General features: G+C 39.7%; 1 protein-coding gene across 1 annotated transcript in view; it reads right to left on the minus strand.

Annotated features, from left to right (window-relative positions):
* Positions 1-603: 603 nt before the first annotated feature.
* Positions 604-21239, minus strand: part of VSTM4 (V-set and transmembrane domain containing 4) — a 32052-nt gene continuing 11416 nt past the window's right edge. The window contains exons 5-8 of the mRNA XM_030951587.1: positions 19802-19835; positions 14808-14920; positions 13913-13974; positions 604-3177 (exon numbers count right to left, since the gene is read on the minus strand). Coding sequence (XP_030807447.1) covers positions 3052-3177; positions 13913-13974; positions 14808-14920; positions 19802-19835 — 335 coding nt within the window. The 3' untranslated portion in view covers positions 604-3051. The remainder of the gene's footprint in view (positions 3178-13912; positions 13975-14807; positions 14921-19801; positions 19836-21239) is intronic.

Raw genomic sequence — 21239 nt, forward strand, 5'->3', positions numbered from 1 at the left:
CCTGTTATAAAAGACCTGTGGGCCACCTTCAGCTCTGCTGCTATTCTGCTAAAGCCAGAGAGAGTTAGGCCAGGGATTAATTTGGCCTTTCAATTCCTCTTAAAAGAAGCTAAATCCATTTATTCTGCATTTCTCACACTAAAGCATATTACACTCAATGAAATTTTCTTCTCTGCAGTCTTTCACTGGGCTGCATTGGCACTTACAGATATGCAATTCATTGCAAGATGGTATTTTTCCTTTCCCCAGAGATATGCTTTGGCATTATTAAATCTAGGTGGACATTGCTTAAGAAAAGATAGAGGAAATGTCTTCTTGGGAAGATGGGTGTTCTCCCGAGTAATATTTCTAGCCTTGTTTCACTCAACTGGTCTGTTGCTTTTTGGGATTCTGCTGCCATCTGAAATCAGCTCCAAATAGAAAACATTTTAAAAAGCTGGAATTCCCTGCAGAATGAAGAATTCAATTCTAAATACTGTGACTTTCTAAATGATGTGTAAGAGACAAGCACATGTCCTTCAACCTAGGATGCAATATGCCTCTCTAGGAAGCAATAAATCCTACAGAGAGACTAAGACAACAAATCTTACAAAAAAAGGTAATTTATTCAGTTCAATTAACTATTATTTTGGGGAATTAGATATCAAACACAAACAAGAATATATAGGATATTAATACATAAAGAATGGTATTCATCAACATGCTGGGCATAAATATGCAGTAGAGGATTCTTCTGAACAATGGGCACAATGGCCAGCTCTATGCAAAAGAAATGTTTCTAACCAAACCTGAAAGTTTTCACAGCTAAGTGGTCAAATCATTAATGTGTTAGGATTTTAAATTCCAAAGTAGCAACTAATAAATTCTATATTTTTCTAAGGCCTTTTGGACAGCTGTCTGCATTACAGATGTCCTCTCTGAATAGCCAGTTAGGATGTTCCAAAATTGATCCCTGAATGTTGAATCACTCATTAGCACCAGTTTGGTTTTGGTCAATGAGTTGACTGCTGTGTTAACTGGAATGAGAGAACAAGGAAAGATACCATGCCCTTTGGGTGGGTGATTAAATCCTGGAATAATGCAAAGGTGAAACAAACATAATTTTTGACAGCTCACAAATGCAAACATTAAAAATGCAAACAATTACTAACAAATCTATTGATGAAAGCTGGCCTTAGTTTGGAAAGAACTATTTTGATGAAGGAATAGAATTGGAATTAGTACTGTACATAATGGTCAGCCTGATAAGCTTTTCTTAAATTCCTTTTTATAGAAAAGATTTTTATCCAATGTGGAAGAAGATGACTGCATTTTATATTTACAGATCCTGGCTAGACAATAGCAGATTATGTGTGCTGCCTAATCTCTACCACTGTTCAAAAAAGTTAAAAAGCAGTTTACACAGACCCGCTTATTCTGGCGAACCCCTCCAAAAGGCAGCGATGTGCTCTGTCACATGGGTGCCCTTGGATGCCTGTCCCCATCCTTGATTGTCCTGCCACCCTCCTCTCCTGCACTCCCATGTAGCAGGAACAAGGGCACGAGTGTTCCTGCGGTGATTCCCAGCTGTGCTCTGAGCCCGGGTGAGAAGCTGCTCTATCTCTAAAGGGGTGTGACCTGTAAAGGAAGAAGTAGCTTGGGCCATCTTAGTTATAACTCCAGAACCCACGGAATGCTACTCCAAAATCCACATCAAATACTGCTGAATGAGTGCCTGTCATGGGGCTCCCTCACAGACCTGGAGAAGACAAGGCACGTGCCAAGTATCAGCTCTCCATCACCTGATGGTGACCTAAAGAGCCCAAGCTTCTACATCTTCATGAACTGCACAGTTACTCAAGGGTTAAAGCCTCCCAAGAGCTGAAAGATGTTAGGTATTGGAATTATCACTCAGCTTTGGGAACATTTAGACACTGAAGATACACGAGCTTGAAAATGTCAGTCCAGCTACTCTTCATGACTGAAATGCCCAGGATGGCACAGAATGGCTCCTTTTCCATGAAAGTGTATCAAAGGAAAAGGAAGAATGTCTTCTCAGTTATCAAGAGGTAAGGAAAGAGGAATGTTATTTTGTGTCCTGACATTAGGCTCATTTCCCTATCTCCTGAGCCCTGCTCTTTCCAAAGAAATAACTCCAAAGTCAGCAGGGCTTTACAGAGTCTGTTCCATATCGAAAGAGCAGCTGTGTAATTTTTTCCTCTAGATCAGCAGCTCATTAGTGCAGGCTACAGGAGGAAACTTTTGAAGGTTTGGAAATACCAGACTAAACCAAGACCAACCAGTGTCCTGGTTCTCTCAGTTTTTTACTCACTATCAAGTTTTTCCTACTCCCAATCAGAATTTTAAAAAATCAAATCCTTGAGATGTTCTCAAGCTATGAATATTCTTCCTTAAATCATGGGGGTTTAACTATAAATGTTCCATTCAAATTATTTTGAAATATTTTATTTCAAGCACCATACTAAAAGTAACATAAGTTTTTTAAGACAATGTCATTTAGAAAGGGAATTTGAAAACATAGAGCACAAACCCTTTTAACTATTTCTGGAGAAGGGAAAAAAAGCTTTTTCCTTGGCTGTAGCAAAAAGTCTCAGCTTTACTGGATTATTATTTTTCCTATGGGGCAAGATGCATTAAAGTGGCCATTTTCCTGGTCAGTGGTCTTTTCCTTCAATAGCAGGTTGATGGGCATGGATCCTGCTGTTTGTCCTCCTGAGGCTTGCTAAGATACTGACGTTGGCAGCTGGACCTATCAAATCAGCATTAAAGAAGGAATAATGCTTGGTGTTAAAAATGCCCCAGGTGGACCTTCAGTCCATTTCCAACAGAGGTATGGAACACCACAAAGGGTATCTCTGGGATGTCACTTGTTGGCCAGCTGCTTTTTCTATGATTACTTTCAACTACATCGTGTTTAAAGGTCTCACAGAAAAATAGAAGTGCATGGATGGAAATAAAAAAATAAGGACATTTGTATGATTTTTATAAATAAACAGTACAGCAAGAATTAAATAGAACACAGACAAAGGACATTTATACAGGCATGGACTGTTACAGCTTGTTCTCCTCAAAGAGTATCTGTGCGTAGACTGTCATACTGGAAATGCCTTTGGCTTCCTGAATTGGCTTCATCAGTTCAAGTTCAGCATATGTTAAATTCTCCTCTGCGATTTTTGGCTGCAAAACAGAACCAACAAATTCGTTATAGTGTTACCACTGAATGAAGACATTTTATAACATTGGGTATAGTTCTTCTCCCACCTATTCTAATTCTGCTATGTTGTTAATCAATTTACTCTGCATTAGAGCTAGTTCATAGAAGATGAAATAAAAATAATATTAAAAATAGTATTAAAAATAGGAAACAGAGCTAAGTAAGATTTTCAGATTTGCTTCTGATTTAATAGAATATTTTGACAATTCAAATATTACAGATTTGAAAGACGTATTTTAGCAAAATGTTCAGCCTCCTTTACACTAAATTTCCTATTTTTATTTATTGCAGATTTCACAATTTTAAAGATATATACCAGATGTGCTTTCCAGCTGTAAACCTTGGACCAGTTACATTTCTGATCACAGCCACTCACAGAGCCTCTCAGTATATTTCTTAACAGAACCAAAAAATGTTAAAAATACGCAAAAGGCAGAAAAAACTGGATAGAATTACTGCCATTCCAGTGGAATTTCACCACTTTTGCCAAGCTGTAGATGAGTTCAGAGTTTAGAACAAAGGCCATTCCACCAAAACTGTCTGCTGTATTACCATGATTGAATTTGGCTAAAAACTATAAAATTTAACTAAGGGAGATGGTCAATAAAATTTACTGAACAAATTTAATGTGTGTGGCAGAAGCTGCCTACTGCTATTGGCAGCTTCATCCAGATTCAGGTGGCTTAGAGGAGGAAAATCTTGTATTGTGCTCCTGTATGTGTTTTGCTCACAGTTGGGAGTGTGTTGTTCATGTCTAATTCACCTCAGAAAATGTAACAACAAATAAAAGAGTTGCTGTAGAACTGTATGTGAGACCTTCAGTACTTGAAATGGATTTTAATTCATCTGTAGAAGACTGAGGTTTATGCTCCCTGAAAAATGGTGAAATTCTACAGCCCTATGCCAGTGAAGAACTGGAGAATTTGTTCTTTATCTTCTTGAGCACTGTGTTCTACCCAAATAACTGGTGTCCTCAAGTTGAAGTGCAGAAGACAATCAAAAAACCAAAACATTTCAGCCATGCAAATTTTTGCAGTCACAAGAAGTAACCATGAAAAGGCTGCATCTCTCAGACTATGAAATGGCAATTGTAAACTTAAAACTGAAGTTTTAAAGTTCATAAAGTTTCAAAGTTCGTAACCCAAGATTTTCCACACAGTACTTAAATGTTAGGAAGAAATCGTAAACATTTGCCAAGGCCAAAAGTTTCACATTTCATTCATTGCTTATTTATTTCTGATTTAATACAAACAATTCCTGTTTCCTTGAAATGTGTTTGAATAAGTACTGTATTGTCTTCTGCCTAAAAAGATAAGCATCTAATACCCTCTGAAATCAGCCCCTGTGTGCTCCCCTGCTTCCCATCCTTTGCACTGCTCTGGAATCCTCTCCTTTTGCCTTGACAGCTGCTCACACTCAGCATTTCAGGTTGTTTACATCGGGGTGAAAAAGTTTACACTTTTCCAGCATTAATTTGATCTTAATTCTTCCCTGCAGATCAAATCCTAAAGAATTTGCGCAGGTGCTGCTGCAGGTGGTGTTGCTGAAGTCAGCCAATCTGTGCAATGTGAGTACAAGCCCTTTGCAGGGCATTGCCTGCAGGGCTGGCACTTTGCAGTTCACTGGTCACTGTGTCTTCCCAACCTCCCTCACTTCCATGTGCCACCCTATTTCATCTCACTTCTGGTCCTCATTCGCTATAAAATGCTCTGCTGTTGACAACAGAGAACATTTCACTGAATTCTCTGGTGTAATGACAAAAGGAATTCCTGTAGATACAGACAGATCTTGACTGTAAGAGAAATCAAACATACATTTTCTTTGTTAAATATATTAGGACTGAACTGAACCACAATGTTTAGAAGGACATGTCTCCTATTCTGGCCTTGGCTTAAAGACTTGAAAAAAAATCTTGGTCAACTGCTGTGATGCCTGAAAAATTTTCATATTACACTCTTCTTGTTATCCTGAAAGTATTAGCCTCAGTTTCTAGGCATTTAGTGGTTTTTTTTCTTTTATGTTAAGTTAGAGATTCTTTTTGAGATTTCAAATGATATGTGCCTATCTGTTCAGTTATGTAGTACAGGAGTTACATTGAGGGTGGACACCACAATACCACCAACAAATGCTGAAGGTTTTATTTTCAGTGTATGACAACATATTGAGTTTCTGTTTGAAGGCATTGAGAATTTTGCTGCCAGCTTTAATGTCACTTCAATGCACAATGATACACTGCATGTGGAAAGCCTCCTAAAAATGAATCTGATAAAACTTTTGAAACAAAGCTGTTGGTCACTGCCAGAGTAAAACTCTACATTTCCTAAGTCTGATGCAGACATCTGTTGAGGTAGAAATATTTTCATTGTTCTGTAGGAACCAGTTGTTCAGGACAAGCTAAATCTGTATATGTTTTCCCCTTTGTTTAATCATATTTCTTGCTATGTTTCCATTTAGAAAATGCTGCATGTCCTAAAATAGCCACCCTAATGCCCAGCTCATGTAAATTTTAGAAGTAAGATTTATGAAATCATATTGTCCAGGTGTTTTATTATATTATCTCAAAATTGCATTGTTTTCCAGTGTAGATTATCTCTTTATTCTTACCTTATTCTATTATGTTTGGATATGAAAAATAACACTAGATTCCCCAAAATAAGTCATTGGGCAGTAGTGGCTGATGTGTTGCTTTCATACATTTTTATGATGTTCCTATAGTAAACATAATTTAATAAAGCCAAAACACACTAAATAAATAATTGCATCTAGAAAAGCAATAAAACCAAATAAAATTAGTACTTTCATAAGTGGAAAAGGTACTTCAATTACTGCTACAAGCAACAGCACACCATAAAATGTGTAGAATAATTTCCCTTATGCATATTTCTAGTATGTAATAATTTGATTGAAAATATGAGGAAACACACAGGAGGTTCAAAATTGTGAAAGGTATACAGTTTTCAGCAAAAGATGTGTAATAACAGTGCATTGGAGCCAACAGCACTTTAAGTACCTGTGGTAGCCAGGTTTTTATTCCATACACTCTTCTGCACTTCATTTATCAACCACATGTTTAATTTAATTTTGCTGGTTTGTTTGTCCAAAACCAACTTTTTTGAGCAGACAGGGGAAAAAAACCCTAATTCTAGAATTCCATCTCTCATTAGGATTGGATATTGTCTTGGCTGGATTAACCTGGAACGGGGCCACCACCTCCTTTCTGGAACAATTGTGTGACTTCAATAACTGGTGTTACAGGTGGGATGGAGGGTAGGGCAGAGGAGGAAGAGACAATGAATGACTGGCCATTCACCCCTCTCTTTCTGTCCTGGGTCTTCCTCTAGGAATTCTGGGATTTCTAGGGCTACAACATCCTTTTATAAAAAATTGCATCACTGTTCTAAAATAATATTGAAAATATTTTTTCAAGTAGGATTCTATTCCAATGCGGCATTCCTAGATACAGTATTTATCTTCTATGTCTGTTTTCTCATCTTGGGATCATACACTTTGCCAAAATATAAATTAGGAAGAGTTATGATTTTCCAGTGTATCTTCTGGCAAATGCAAAATGATTCCTCTTCCAGGTTTCTTCCAGTTTAATTTTAGTTTATTCCAGTCACAGGGCTTCCCATTGGCAGCTATTCAAAAGAGTTCACTTATAGGAACATTTTTCTTATTAAGCAATCTGCAAGGTCTATCATGTGAATATGTAAAAGAAACTAAAGTATGTGTATATATAGTTTTGTTTTTATTGGGTTTGTCTAGTATATGAATGTGTTAGAAATTAACTAGAAGGGTTGGAGTTTTAATCAAAATTATTCTGAATTTTATTTCATAATTACCAGGAATGTCAATTTTGCTCCTGCCAGGCTTAGCTATTTTGTTTCTTTGTAGCCTCAAGGATGTTTACTGTGAGCAATGTCAGACTTGAAAGTTCTGGAAGTTTTAACTAAGACTATTCTCATCCAAATTTGTGATTACTTATGAAGAAAACAAGCAAATAATAACCGCTTAAATTTAACTTCTCTGGAAAAACCACTGATGCCAACTTGCACTTAGAGACTGCTGCAATCTCAGTTCCATGACCACACATGTTATCATGAAGATGACAAACCCAATGTGAATTTTTAGTTTACTATCAAAAATAAGCAGAAAAGGCCTGACTTCACAGTTCATTTCAGTCTTAAATATTTTAGAGACTATTGCTGCAAACACTCCTCTTTGAATTCAGCGTCTATATAATCACAAGTAATGTAGTTTTTGTTTGAGATATGATACAGAAAGACTTCTACACAGGGAAAAAAAAAACTATAGATGAAACTGAATTTCCGGCTCTGAGTTTTCTGGATTTAACAAGCATATGTACCAAATTGTGCACATGGCAGTGGGGTTGGAACTAGATGATCTTTAAGGTCCCTTCTAAAGCCATTCTATGAAATTCCAGTCAGAGTTTCACAGTATTTTTAGTCACTCTGGTTTCCTGCAGTAACACTTGAAAATGAAACTCCACCCTCACCGGCATGCCCTGCACTCATGAGTGAATGGCTTAGGTCAGCAAGGAGAAAACCCTGCCAATTCTGCAGATGTTTGCTGGTGTGATTGCCAGTCCATGGCAAACTGCCACCTGTGGCCCAGCCATGTCTGCTGTTGGGTGGGCATGGGGTGCCCAGGGATGCTGCAGGAAGTGCAGATGGGAAAGGTGCAGAGTCAAGGGGTGCTCCTGCTGTCTGTTTGATCCAGTCCCTAGGAACTGCACTTCTTGCCAGGTCACTCCACAGCACCAAGCAAGCAGCTTTGCCCCACTGCCATGAAGGAGCTCTTCTTAGCTAGCACACTCTGGAACTACCATTATTTTTCTCTCCCTTTCTCTTGCAAAAGCCAAACTTGACTCTGGCTATTTTCCTTTAATGTTTGAGAAACATCCTGTTTTGTAGTCACAGTCGGTAAAAAGCTCCACAGAAAAAATGCAGATACTGTCCAGATGGCACAGCTCAGGAGCATCCAGTGTCACTGCTGAGCACACTCCATCAGAAAGTGCTGAGACAGGACTCCCCAGGCCAACTGATTGGGCTTGTTTCCACAGGAAGAGGTTGTTGGCTGTCCCTGTATGCATGCCCAGAAGGGTGGAAACTGCATGCTGAGTGCAGCCTGAGGGAAAAGGGGTAGCCCATCATCTCCTCTGCATAGCTCCTTTTCAAAGCATCTGCTTTTTACAGCTGTGGAGGGGTGGGATATGGCTGCCAGCCTGGCCATCACTGAAGGGGCAGTGATGGAGGTGAAAGTGAGGATGTGATGAAGAAAAGATCCAGCATGTTTGGTGGATGGGCTGCAACGCCCTTGCCTGGGCCACCAGGGACACTGGGGAAAGCACATGCTGGCAGTGGGGTCAGGCAGGAGAAAACTCACTGTAGCTTCAGAGAGAAAAGCACCTGACAGTCCTGTTTTTAAATCTACATTGGAAAATCCCTCCCTTTAAAATATGTGGTCTTTCTTGTGCTAAAATCAGTAGTGCTCCTGAGGGCCACAGATACACTTAATGCTCAAATCCTGTGAACTTCAGTGGGATGACTTCCTCATTAAGATTGTACCATAACTCAGAAACCAGAAAAAAAAAAATTTTTAAGAGTTTCAAGTGTTTACCAATGTCAGTGACTTGACTGCTAGCAGAAAGCCATAGATTCCCCTGTAACAGAGGAGCTTCAGAAATCACTTCTGCAGAAGTTCTGAAGCTAGATCTGCAAAATTACTTATCCTCTAGAAATCCATCTACTGGCCAGTAAAAGTGCTGAAGTATCAAGAGAGACATTCAGTGCTAAAGCTAACAAATATGACATTGGAAAATATGGAGAGTAGTAATTATGTCTTTTAGTGGCATTATCAGTTTAAAAGGGCAGGTTTTTCCCATTAAGATGCCTGTTTTTTACTCCCTATAGCATAAAATGTTTCCTATGCTCCCTGAGGACAATATCTACCACAATTTGTGAAGACTCATTCACCACTGCATCTAAATTTTGTTCTTGAATCTCATAGAAGTTATGATTACAGAGTCAGAGACAAAGATGATTTGATAAGTCCCACTGAATGAGTTTTGGGGGAAGAGCATCTTCACCTTTGCTAATGCTCTATTGCTTTTACAGTTGCAGTTATTCCTAGATTCTAAACCAGCATTGCTGGAAATCAGGCTGATTCCTTTTTATCATTCAAAAAAAGCCAGCAAAGTAATTAAAAGTTTTCACTTCACTGGTGACACTTTTGTTACTCCAAATGTGTCATCACACAAAAATAATCTACTGTGGCATTTTGTAAATACACAAGTCTTGACACTGATCCAACAAGAAATTTTACGTATTTATACAAATTATTCCTTCTTGGGAGTAAAGATAACTTCAATCTGAATGGGGAAGCAAGCATAACTCAGTAGCTTTGAGTATGTTGAGTTCCAAGTGTCAACCTGAATGGGCAAATGACATTCATGTCCTATGGACATCTCACATCCTATGGAGAAACTGAAAACAAAAAAGAATTATTCATCTTACAGAGAGAGGAATTATGAGGACTGAATGGAATTATTAAAGAATAGGAGGGGTCAAGGGAAAAACTGTTCACTACCCCTTTGTATATCATATGTATGTTCTTACTGGAAGTTTGTGGACATCAATAATGCCTTAAGAAATTGGGAGCTTAAATCGTCACTCATTGTTACATGTTGTGGAGGAAGTAACTCTTCTCATAGAGGGTGGCACAGCTTTTAGTTTAAAATCATCCAGTAGAAGGGAAGACCTGATTGCTCCCAGCTTCAGAATTCACAAATGACTGAGCAGATGTATTTCACTTCCCTTTTCTTTCTCAAGGAAAGGGCCAGTGGGACCTACAGTTAAGGCTACTGAGGAATCCTACTAGTTGTGCAAAATACTGACTGCTAGAAATTTCCCTCTGCCTTAGATAACCATAATCCCTTCCTGTTTCTCAAGTAGTTTTTACATCATCATCATCATCAGAAGCAGATCTCAGTAACCATGTAGCCCTGAGCCACTGGTGATCCAGTCCATGCTGAAATAACCAGTGCTGTCCATGCTGTCTGAGCTGAAGGCAGAAGTGTGCTTCTCTTAAACAGCTCAGCACCATGGTCACTGGGAGGACTCTGCTGCACAAGTCACACAGGAACAACATGTACTCTGTGCTGGGGAACAACCAGATATACTCTATTCAACAGAGAGGGTACTCAAGGTGTTGGTCAGTGTAGGAACAGCAGAAGCCAACTCTTGTGGACTGTGACACTTACATGGATGTGTCTGAAGAACTAAGCCCAAGGGATAATTTGTAATACAGGAGATTTATATCTGATTTCAAAGTGTGATATTTATATGATATAGCAGAGTGCATATGTCAGTGGCAGAATCAGAAGATTCCCTACAGCCTGTCTTATCTGAGCAGATACTCCTCCTCTTAAAATTTAGTGTGAAAATGATGAAGTCAACAAAAATTTTGCATAAGTAAAGGTTTGAAGGTTTGTTCCAACCTGAAGTTGCACCCTTTCCATTGGTTGTAGTGAATCACAGAGGAGCTCCTCAGATTGATGGTTTAAACCTTCATGAAGACACTAAAGCCTTTTCATTCAGATGATGTTCTGTAACTGACACTCTTGGGCTATGACAGCCAATTTCTATGAGGCAATGAAAGCCTTACCAGAAAATTTGGTTGAGGAAGTAGAAGATTTATCTCTACCAACTCAAAGGGCTAAGTACTTAAAGCTACAGCAGAACAGCCCTTAGAGAGAAGAGTTTGTGGGCACCCAGAATTTTCTTCTTCATAATGACTCTCTGTGCTTCTTGCATGCTATAAAAAACATCCCTTTTTGCATTTCAGCATCTCTATTTCCTTTGATCTGTACACATTTCTCATTGATGCTAATAGAGAATGACACTGATGGGGAATATTTTTGCAACAGGGGGAGCATAGAATTGTTCTTCTGGCTAAAGCAAAAGCAATATGACTTAAGCAGAGTATTTAAAAGGCTTTACTCAAAGCTGTGCAATTGAACTTGGTATTAGGCTTTCTCTCTCTCTCTCTTTTTTTTTAATTTTCATTGAGATTATGTCCATATTTTATCCAGGTTATTGTGTTCTTGTAAAATTATACTGCAACCCACTCTAGCATGTTAACAACAAAAGAAATTCTCTAGCTTATTATAAACATCTTTCAAGAAACCAAAAGCATATGTCCTCTGGAAATAATTTTGCTGGTATTTAGGCTATTACAAAAAATTTCCCCAAACACTGGAATTATTTTGTAATGTTCCTTTACACTCTAGCTTGTTAGCTTAAGTTTTCTAGAGTATTCTCCTGGTGCCCCAATATAGTCTCTTCCTTGAGTTGCACAGGAAAGATGCAGAAGTAGCCCAGAAACTCAGCAATTTGTGTCTGTCTTTGCAGTAGTGATAACATGGTAAGTGTGCCATCAGTGAAAAAAGACCTAGTGTAGACACCAGCTGTGCAATCATTACAGTTGGAAAGAAAAGGTTATTTTATCCTGCAGAGATTTGGCAGGATGATGATAATTTTTTTTGCCCCAAAGCAGATGGAAAATTTAAAATCTGAGAATATTTTGAGAATTAAAATAGAGAGACAAGTTTACTAAAATTAAAAATAGTCTCATTTAGATATATTTTATATGTTTTTTCTCTGTATTTTCTGTATTTTTATCTTTCTTTAAACTTCTTTAAGTTCAATTAGTTTCATTTTTCTCACTGAAAAAAAAAAGTAGTTTAAAAGCAGAAAGTATGGATTATTTTTTCCTGAGAATACAAAAACATAGACAACTGTGTTATAAAAGGAGGTAAGAGGAACAGACTTGGGAAACTGCTCTGGGAAGTGCCCTGCTCAGCTTCTGAATGTGCCTTACAGACTGACTTTGGCTTTGTTTACTTTGTCCCTTAATGCACTTTATTGCTAGGTGAGTCTGCATTTGTTGCATCACTTTTTAATTTAAAACTAACCCATGTCCATAGATTGTGAACTGTCTGGGGGCTGCTGCATCTCTCCAGGTGCCCTCTGAGGTGAAACAGGAAAGGGAAGAGAGCAACACATGGAAACAGCTGCCCTGACTGAAGTCCAACAGCAAGGCATTAAGACAGAGTTTGCTGTCAGCCTGCAGTGTGGGGACCCTCAGTTGTGCTAGGGGAGACAAAGATGATTTCATTGCTTGAAAAGGCTTTGCTCCTGCTCACCTCCAAAGTGTTTGGACCTTGACTGGTGTTGTGTAGCAGGAAGGGAAGAGCAACTATTTGAGGGCTATCCTTGGAATTTTTCCAGAAAGAGAAAGTATCTGGAAAGAGATTTCCTTCAAGTTCAGTGTGTTTATGTGCTTTATTGACCTGCAGGAAGGATCTGAGTGCTTTAACTGGTGAAAGCTTTTCCTAAGAGGGCTGAAGGCTGCCTGATTACTGATGTGCCCAGGTGTTGGGATTTACTCTGGGTGCACAGCAAAGGGTGCCAAGTGCTCTCATCTGTGTCTTTGTCCTCTTAGCATAGCTTTGGCCTGCCACATGTCAACATAAGGCCTTTTTCATGGAGTTTTAAAACTCTGCCTCTTCCTCTACCACAGCCTGACCTGTAAAAGCAGAGACTGGCTGAGGGGTGATCTCAGCAGGACAGTAGAGGAACGAGCTCCATACCCCAGCAGTAAAATTGCCTCAGGTATTAGCTGAGCTGTTCTCAAGTCACCTGGCATTATGCCCAGGTGTCCAGGGCTGTAAAAAGTAGAAGGTATTTACTGACAATTGGTGGGAAGGCTCCCAGTTCTAAGCCTCACCTGCAAGTGAAACCATCACATGGCATTTGAGTTATTCCAGTGGCATAATTTTAGGCAGCCACCTTCACCTAAAATAGGAAGTTGGTCTCTCTGGGATCTCTATTGCCAGAGAAGGAAGAAAGGATTGCCAAAAGGCAACTCAGAGCAGTAGTGTGAATTACCAGGAGCATCAGGCTCTGACTCTAACTCATCTCTCTTTCTATTGCCTACACAGAGAACAGAGCAGACCACAACAGCTGTAGGCATCTGAAATGAGTTGGTACAAAACTCTCACTCTATTACCACTGGATGTCTTGTCCAGGCACTGCTTTATTACAAAAGCAGAGGAACAACTCACCATCCATCTGATTTGTCTGATCTGATTTGGCATGTATCTGCAAGGGTATTTTTCAAACAGAAACTTGTTTGAGAAACCCAGGAGAAACTGTCATATGAAGGGTTTTTCCTTAGTATGAGCTATATATATTCATCTTATTCCGGCAATTCAAGCCACTTCTGACTTACACCAATGAAGTGCAGAATAAGGCTCCCCATTTCTCACTTGAAAAGTCTCAAAAGAAGTGTGAACAGTACATTTATGATTCTGTCAGTAACTGGTATTTTTTTCCAAAACACCAGCTGCTAGAAGCACGTGAGAATGAATAGCAGGTTTCACTTAAGGACAGGCCAAGTTTGTAGACATGACAATTGTTAGAAAGCTGGAAAACATAATCCAGTGTAACATAATGCTCAAAATGAAAAGAACCACAATAATCATCATTTGAAAAATTATTATTAAAGAAAAAGGACCTGTATGATAATATCTGAACCTAGAGTTCTGGCAACATTACAGCATTTGTACTGAGAGAGAAGAATATACAGAAAATTATGTCATAGAAAGTTACTCACCAGGATCAATTTTCTTTGAGGTTTCAAGAGTTTGGGCTTTGGCAAATTATTGGCAATTGGAGCTACAAAAATAAATATTAAGGCATCATTTCACATTATTATCATTCACTCTCATTTTCAGTATATGTATTAGCAATCTATAAATCACATATTAATAGCAAATTAGAAGCAAATGCATGTACTTATATATGAGTTTAACCATATTTCAGGTATTTTACAAGGAAACATAATGAATGTTTTGAATTAGAAAAATTCGTAAGATTAAAGAATCTGATATGCAAGACATGCAGTTTGTATGCAAACATTAGAGCAATTTACCCCCTGGGAACCGATCAGGAATTGATCATTTGTGACCTAGCCCACAGCAAATCTTCAGGTCCTTTCCCTCTTTTCTCCCACTGGCTTAGCACTGGCAGCGTTGCTCAGAAAGTGAGACAGACCCTGGAGCTGCAAATCCTCTTGGAAAATGAAGTCCCCAAAAGGCTGGTCTTTATCTGCTCAGTTTGCTTGACTTCCCAAGTCAAACTGCATGGGCAGTTGTAAAGAGTGCAGTGTGCTGGCTTCCCTCAGAATACCCCCAACATTTCAACTTGCCTAACTTAAATCTTCTCTTTGAGCAGGGTGAATATTGCTGCAGAGGTTCCTCTCTCTCCTCTAGTTAGTGGGAGCTGAGACCTCCTGCTTGGACTCACTGAGTAGCATCTCAGGATGGCTAAAGCCGCAGGGAGGTGACAGCCTGTCCCACAGCAGGTACAGGGCATTTCCTCCCCCCCAGATGGGAGCAAGAACAGGCAGAGACTCTGGCAAAGTGCAGGATTCCTGACATCCCACACTCTGCTGTCCCTCCATGGTTGTGCTCAGGATCTGAAATACTTCTGTGCCTCTATTTTCATACCTTTTGCTGGGATGGCTGGTGGCTGCTCCAGTTTCTCTTTCTCCTTCTTTTTCTTTACCTTCTTAGGCTGTAGAGGAGACGTGCTTGTCACACTGGTAACTGTCTCCCCTGAACTGCAAAGCACAGGCCCAAAAGTGAGGGGAAAATGAAGGCAATGGAGGGAAAGTTTGTCCCTGTGAGTTCATGCAAACACATCACCTTCCACTTGTGGGAGTCCATGCCCCACAACCTGGAATGTGATCTGGGTATAAAATGAAAAACCTCTTATGGAGGTTGGAAATGCTCTGGAAAAAATTGCATTTTTTCAGCCATATGGTATGGCTGAGAAACTCCAAGAGTCTCACTCATCCTGGCATAGAAAATGCAAACTGTCAGGCTTAAGCAAGATCCATTTCATAGCACCTATTCCTTAAAAGCATGTATGACCCCACTGCTGCACCCAGAGTGAACTTCTGCCCACCTGCCCTCGAGGGTCAGAGGCTCAGGCACATTACAACAGCTGCATAAGCTCCCATGGGAAGTGTATGGAAAAGCAAAATCTTCAATGCAGAGTCTGGGCTAAGACTGGCTGAGGGACTAGGAGAGCATGCAGCATGTCTTCAGGGAGCTCAAAAACCCACATCTGAAAAATCTGGCTTCCTCAAGGGGGCCAGTGTGCCCAGGGAATATAAAACAAGAAGCTGTGCTCCACTCTCTAACTCAGGCATTCCCCAGGACATCTGTGCTGAAAAGGCGCTCTTAGCTATGAGGGAAGAACACAAGTTATAATGTAAACAGACTCCTATCTGCTGGATTTTTTACCCTTATCACCTCCCAAAGGCTGAGATCAAAAACCCTGCTTTGAATATTCAGGCTTGGATCTGCAGTCAGGTTGCAGTGGCTGCCACTGTGGGTCACTGAGCTGTGGGAGCCTACTCTGCAGGGGCTCCCTGCTTGCAGATAAAGGGGAATCAAATTGTCCTGACTTAAGTGGTAATGAAAGGAATCTTAACTTACAGCTGGGGCGCAGGGAGAGTGCAAACCATTCAGTTATGATGACTACTGTGATGGAGGTGACTTGGGAAGCAGTGGCTGCTCAGCTGCATCTGCCCCTGGGGAGGGTTAGGGCAGTTTGGCTGTGCTTCAACAGGGACATTTCTCTTCTGTGCCATGAGTTCCACTATGCCATGGAATACAACCAGGGTCTCCATGGTTGTAACACTGATAACACTTAATTCACTGAATTTTAAATCATTTGTCCCAAGCTCCTGTTCCTCTCCAGATTCTTTTGCATAATGGAACATTCTCTTTATATTAATAGAATAAAATATTCAGGGCAAAAGACTTAATGAAAGTTAAGATGTCTCAGCTATTGCCCACACAAGAACAACAAAATTACAGATACATTTTACACAGTTGTAAATTCAAATGAATGTAAAATCACTCTGGATTTACACTTGTGTGGATTGCAAAAAGACTCTGGTTTGCTGGTATTCCTGAGTTCTACTTCATATACTCAGTCAAAAACATAGGTTTGCTGCCAAACTTTCTAAAAAGTGTTTAAAAAATAAAATATGTTCACAATTTACAAATAAATCACATTTTATGTAAACTGAGGGCTGGACTGAAACAATTTCTAAATCTTCCTGCTCAACTATGAACCTATCACACAACAACCATCTGTTTCTATACTAAAATCAAGATGAAATGGTTTAAAACCAGCAGAAAATGAAATTGTTCTGCTTGGCTTCTTTGTACAAACAGCAAACTACTAAGAAGAAAGACTACCAAAAAGGAGATGAGAATGCTTTTTTTAAAATGTTTTTGGTTTTAATAATCCAAGGTCATTAAGGCAGATGTGTACCCTAAAGATGCTGTTGTTATGACATGACTTCTTTAAGCACATTATATGAAAAAGCTTAGTGTCAATTCATTGCATTAGTTATTATTCCTGCTTTGCAAGGAAAAGTGAAGCTACAAAGAAATGTATTTGAGACTTGCAGCTTTCTTTTAAATGCCAGGGCCACACAGGGTTAACTAATTCTGGGAGATACAATAACTGTACTTGCTGTCTGAGAACTGAGCTCCTCAAACCAAACAAGGAGGCTCAGAAAAGACTCCTTGGCCCCAAAACACTGCCTCTTTGTGAGCTTGTCCTGTTCTATGCCTAAAAGGAAAGTTAGTTTTTTATCTCCAGGTCCTTCTTCAGCCCCTTGGCTTCTATTTCAACGGTGTCATGTTGTGCATTTCTTGAAGGATCTAATGAGTTTATAGAGAGCAAGAATAATATAGGTGTTTGGGGAAGTATCCTGTGGAAGATGTGTAATAATCATGGAATGGGGCAGCAGCTGCTCTGAAGGTCATGGCTGTTGCCAGACCTACTGATTTTTGGCTTTGTTATCCTTATTAGAGTCTAGGATGTGGAACTCTTCCTTTTGTCATCTAAGTCAGCTATTTTCTCTTGTCAAAGGTCTGCAGGGGGGTGACAAAAAATCCACTTGAGTGAACTGGGAGTTACTTGGATATTTTCCAGATAGGAGAGCTGTGTGAAAAGGCGCCAGGGATATCTGGATTCTTATTTTTGGTTCCATGTGGCAGCAAGTGCTCCTGTAATGTGAGATTGGCACTGCAGAACCAAAGTGTTGAGAAGACAGCTTTCTGAGGAAAACTCTTTATTTACCTCAAATTAGTTATCTCCAGAAGAGCAGTAACTGAAGGACTAGAGAGTTCAGGCCAATACAAATATGAAAGACAGAAAAAAATGTTCCTGCTTTCAAAGCTTCACCTCCTGGGGCTTTCTGGATCTGAAAATTGGCAAAATGATCCAATAACAAGGAAAATAATATGAAGAAAGATATTTAAAGAAATTACCAGAAAACTGAATTAGGTGGTTTGGAAAACTAAAAATAACTGTACTATTTTATTTAGGTAGTTATTTTTAAAATGTGGTAAAGAAATGAGTTTTGGTCAACTCATTTTTTTTTCCTTAATTTGTGGTTGGTCAAGTAGCAACCCAAAACCTAAACATTTGCTTTGTTATACTCAGGAAATCTGGATTTAATTTTCTTTTCTACCACAGCCATTTTGTGAGACCTGGGGCAAATCACTTAGCCCACTGTGCTTTGGATTCCAATCAAAAGCAAAAACATCATTCTGATGTCAAGACATAAAATATTTTAAGATGCTTAGGTATTACTGCAGTGGGAATACAGACATTTCTTAGACACCAGACTATTAATGTAATTTTGAAAGTGGACTCTACTCTCTGTTTGAAATATCACTAAGGGAGTTGGAGTTGAGCTTCTCTAATCAAGGCTGAATTTTGCACACTAGTAATTTTAAATGACAAGAATCTCATGCAAATTAGTTAATCAGTTTGGCCTTTAGACAGTAGGCTTTGGGTCTAAATGTGTTGAATTAAGTTCCAAGACAAGGAATTTGCAGGTGAAGAGCAATGAGTTTGAAGGAAGTGATGGTTTGTGTTTTGAGCAGAGGGTGGAAAATAGATGGTACCAACTGTGAAACATAATTATGATGCTTGTAACACTTTCATAGGTATTTAATTTTAAAGCCCAAAAGTCAATGCACTTTGGGCATGCATTTGTGTGATTGAGGATTTCATTAGCATAACTTCTCACACTGAAATGCATGAAACCATGTTTTTATCCCTATAGAGTCATGCATTTCTTTCAGTTCTAGAGAACTTGTTTTATGGTGAAGAAATCACATTGGCGTGTTTTCTCTTTAAGTTCAGTGTTTGCAGCAGTATCACTGCTACATCATCTATTCCCAGAGACCCAGAGTTGGTAGTGTGCATTTTTATCTGACTGCCATGCTCCATTTTTTCAGTTGAGTCTCATTTTTCTTTTCTTTTTATGTTCCCTACCAATATACTTTGGTTTCCTCCCCCTCTGCATTCTTTTTTGTTTGTTTGTGTATTTTGTAATTCCAACTTTGTCCCAGCAGTTAATAAAGAAGGGGGAAAGCAAAAACATCCAGGAAGAAGTGAAAACTGCTGAGCTGTCTCTAAATTTTTGGGTGGTGCAATGGCTGGTCAAGGTCACAGAACAAAGATCCGTCCATAAATAACGTGAAAGTTTTGTTTGTACTGGCCTCTCCTGAACCCTGTGCTGCTTTGTTTTGATTTCACTTCCATCTGAGTGGCAGTCAGATTGAATAAGATGATAATCCCATGAGAATGCACTAAAAATCACACTGTTGGAGGATCTAGGGTGTGCTATACTCGGCATTGAATCCCACAGTGTCTAAAGAGACTATGAGAAACAGTATGTGATACCAAGAGGTACTGGATTTAAACTGCAAGGCTAGAAACACATGGTTTCTGTCACTGAAAACTGGGAAACAGCTGTGTTTCTGGGTTGTTATGAGGCATCCCTCTTCCATCTTTTTTGTTTGTAAAATATTTGTCATATATTGTTACTGCAGCTCCAGTCCAATATACATATCAGGAAAATCATAAAATGCATCAGCTTTATAGCCACACCATAAAAAACTTTTGGCAGCTGATGGTATTTAAAGGGACAGTGATTAACACTGCAGCAGAAGAATTCTTCCCATCACTTTGAGTCTTCAGCTGGGAACAGACTGTGGGCCTTGAAAATCTGCTTTTGAACCCCACTCCCTCCCTGGGTGTGGGACTCCCTGGGTAACACCGTGATTTGGTCTGTGTGCTTGGAGGGTTTAAGCCATTACCACCATCCCATGAGGTGTTGGGGAACCCTAGAAACCAGCACAGAATGAAAGTAGGTTTCTTCAGAAAGCAATTCAGGGCATCAAGGAGAGGCTTGTCATTGGAACACCTGCAGGACCTACAGCCAGACCAGGCAGATTCTCCCTTTTCATGCACAGCAGGCACATTCAGGAGTTAGGGATCTGCAAATCTTTATGTTCCCGTAAGCATTTTGAAAACATTAATCTTGTTCTTCAGCACACATAGCAAAACAAATCTAGAACTGGTACCTTGGTTTAGAGCAAAGAGATGTGTTATCTCCTACCTGCTCTGGGGGCATTTCACCAGGTAATGCTTCACTGTTAAAGAAAAGGAAAAAAGAAAGAAAATGTGGCTTCACACCAACATAGTTTATGAGTTTCAAATGAGCACTGCAGACAGACCTGTGTTGCTGAGATGATGGAGTTGCCAGGTTGTTACACCTGGAGAGCTAATGATAGTCACCATACATTGTATTGTGCTTTAAAATGCAGTCTGACTGAAGAAGACATAGCTAGTCTTGGGAGAGGGGAATGTATTAAACAACACCAAAAATCTGCTGTGGAAATGCTGGGCAACACACATTCCAGTGGTCAGCCCAGCCAAAAGACAGCTTGCTAAGGAAAAGCACAGCAGGCCAGTAATTTTACTTTGAAGACTTTTATTTCCCTTGTGGTGCCTGTATTTATTTCCAGAAGCCTGAAATAAACCATTCACCCACAGGAGCCACGGCTGTCGCTAATGTAAGTCAGATTGTGGCCACAGGCATAAAGGGATCACTTCTGGGATCAGATCAGAGGTCCAGTCCAGCCACCATCCTGTCTCTGACAGCTGTGTGTGTGAGTTGTGTAAATCCTTCTTCATATTCCTTTGAGTCAGTAGTCCTGAGCAAGGGCAGCTGCCCCCACTGCAGCCTTTTAGGAGCCAGGGTTATTAAGATGCTCTTTTGTGGCTTTGTGGCTTCTATGCCTCTCTTAAAGGACAGACTCTGGCTCTTTTGGTCAACCTACTGCCAATTTATATCTCAAAAGGATGAGAGAGAGCATCCCTGGGTCATGATGTGAAGTTGAATGCAACACAGATGTGCCCCTACCTTCTCATTCTCTGTTCTTTAAAGGGCCATGAAAAGCAGACACCAGGGCACTCACATGATCCTGCCCCCTCTACGGGAAAGTTTTCATATCTGGACTTTGCTAAATTCTCCCATTCTAAGGGAGCTTCAGGGAGGTGCATTTTGATCCTAAGGAAATGGGTGCTGAGGGCACCAGGAGCTGGACTAATACAGAGAAATGTTTAAGCCAGTCAAGCCTTTGCTTCCATCTACCTGTCAGGCCTGTTTTCAATGTATAGGAGTAACTGTAACAGTAGACCCAATCCCTCTGGAGTAAGGGAACACTCATGCACAGTGCTGACATGTTTTTGAGCATGCAAATATTCAGATATTTGGGTAGCAAAGAAATGTTTTAGCAACTCCAAATAACCTACTTTTTCTCTTTTGTAAACCCTTATTCTATATTGTATATTATTTCAATATTTAGCTGATGTTGGTTCAATGTAAATAGACCTTTCCTTGAAGCTGCTTGTATGCTCACAGCAGTAAATCGACAAAACCAAGCAAATTCTAACCCAATGTCTGCTCAAGAGAAACTGGGATACATCAGTCTAGTGCTTGTGGCTTCAGGGTGACTCACCATGACCAACATACTTAAGTGTGGGTACTCTCT

Source organism: Camarhynchus parvulus, chromosome 6 (assembly GCF_901933205.1).
Source record: "Camarhynchus parvulus chromosome 6, STF_HiC, whole genome shotgun sequence".
Lineage (NCBI taxonomy): Eukaryota > Metazoa > Chordata > Aves > Passeriformes > Thraupidae > Camarhynchus > Camarhynchus parvulus.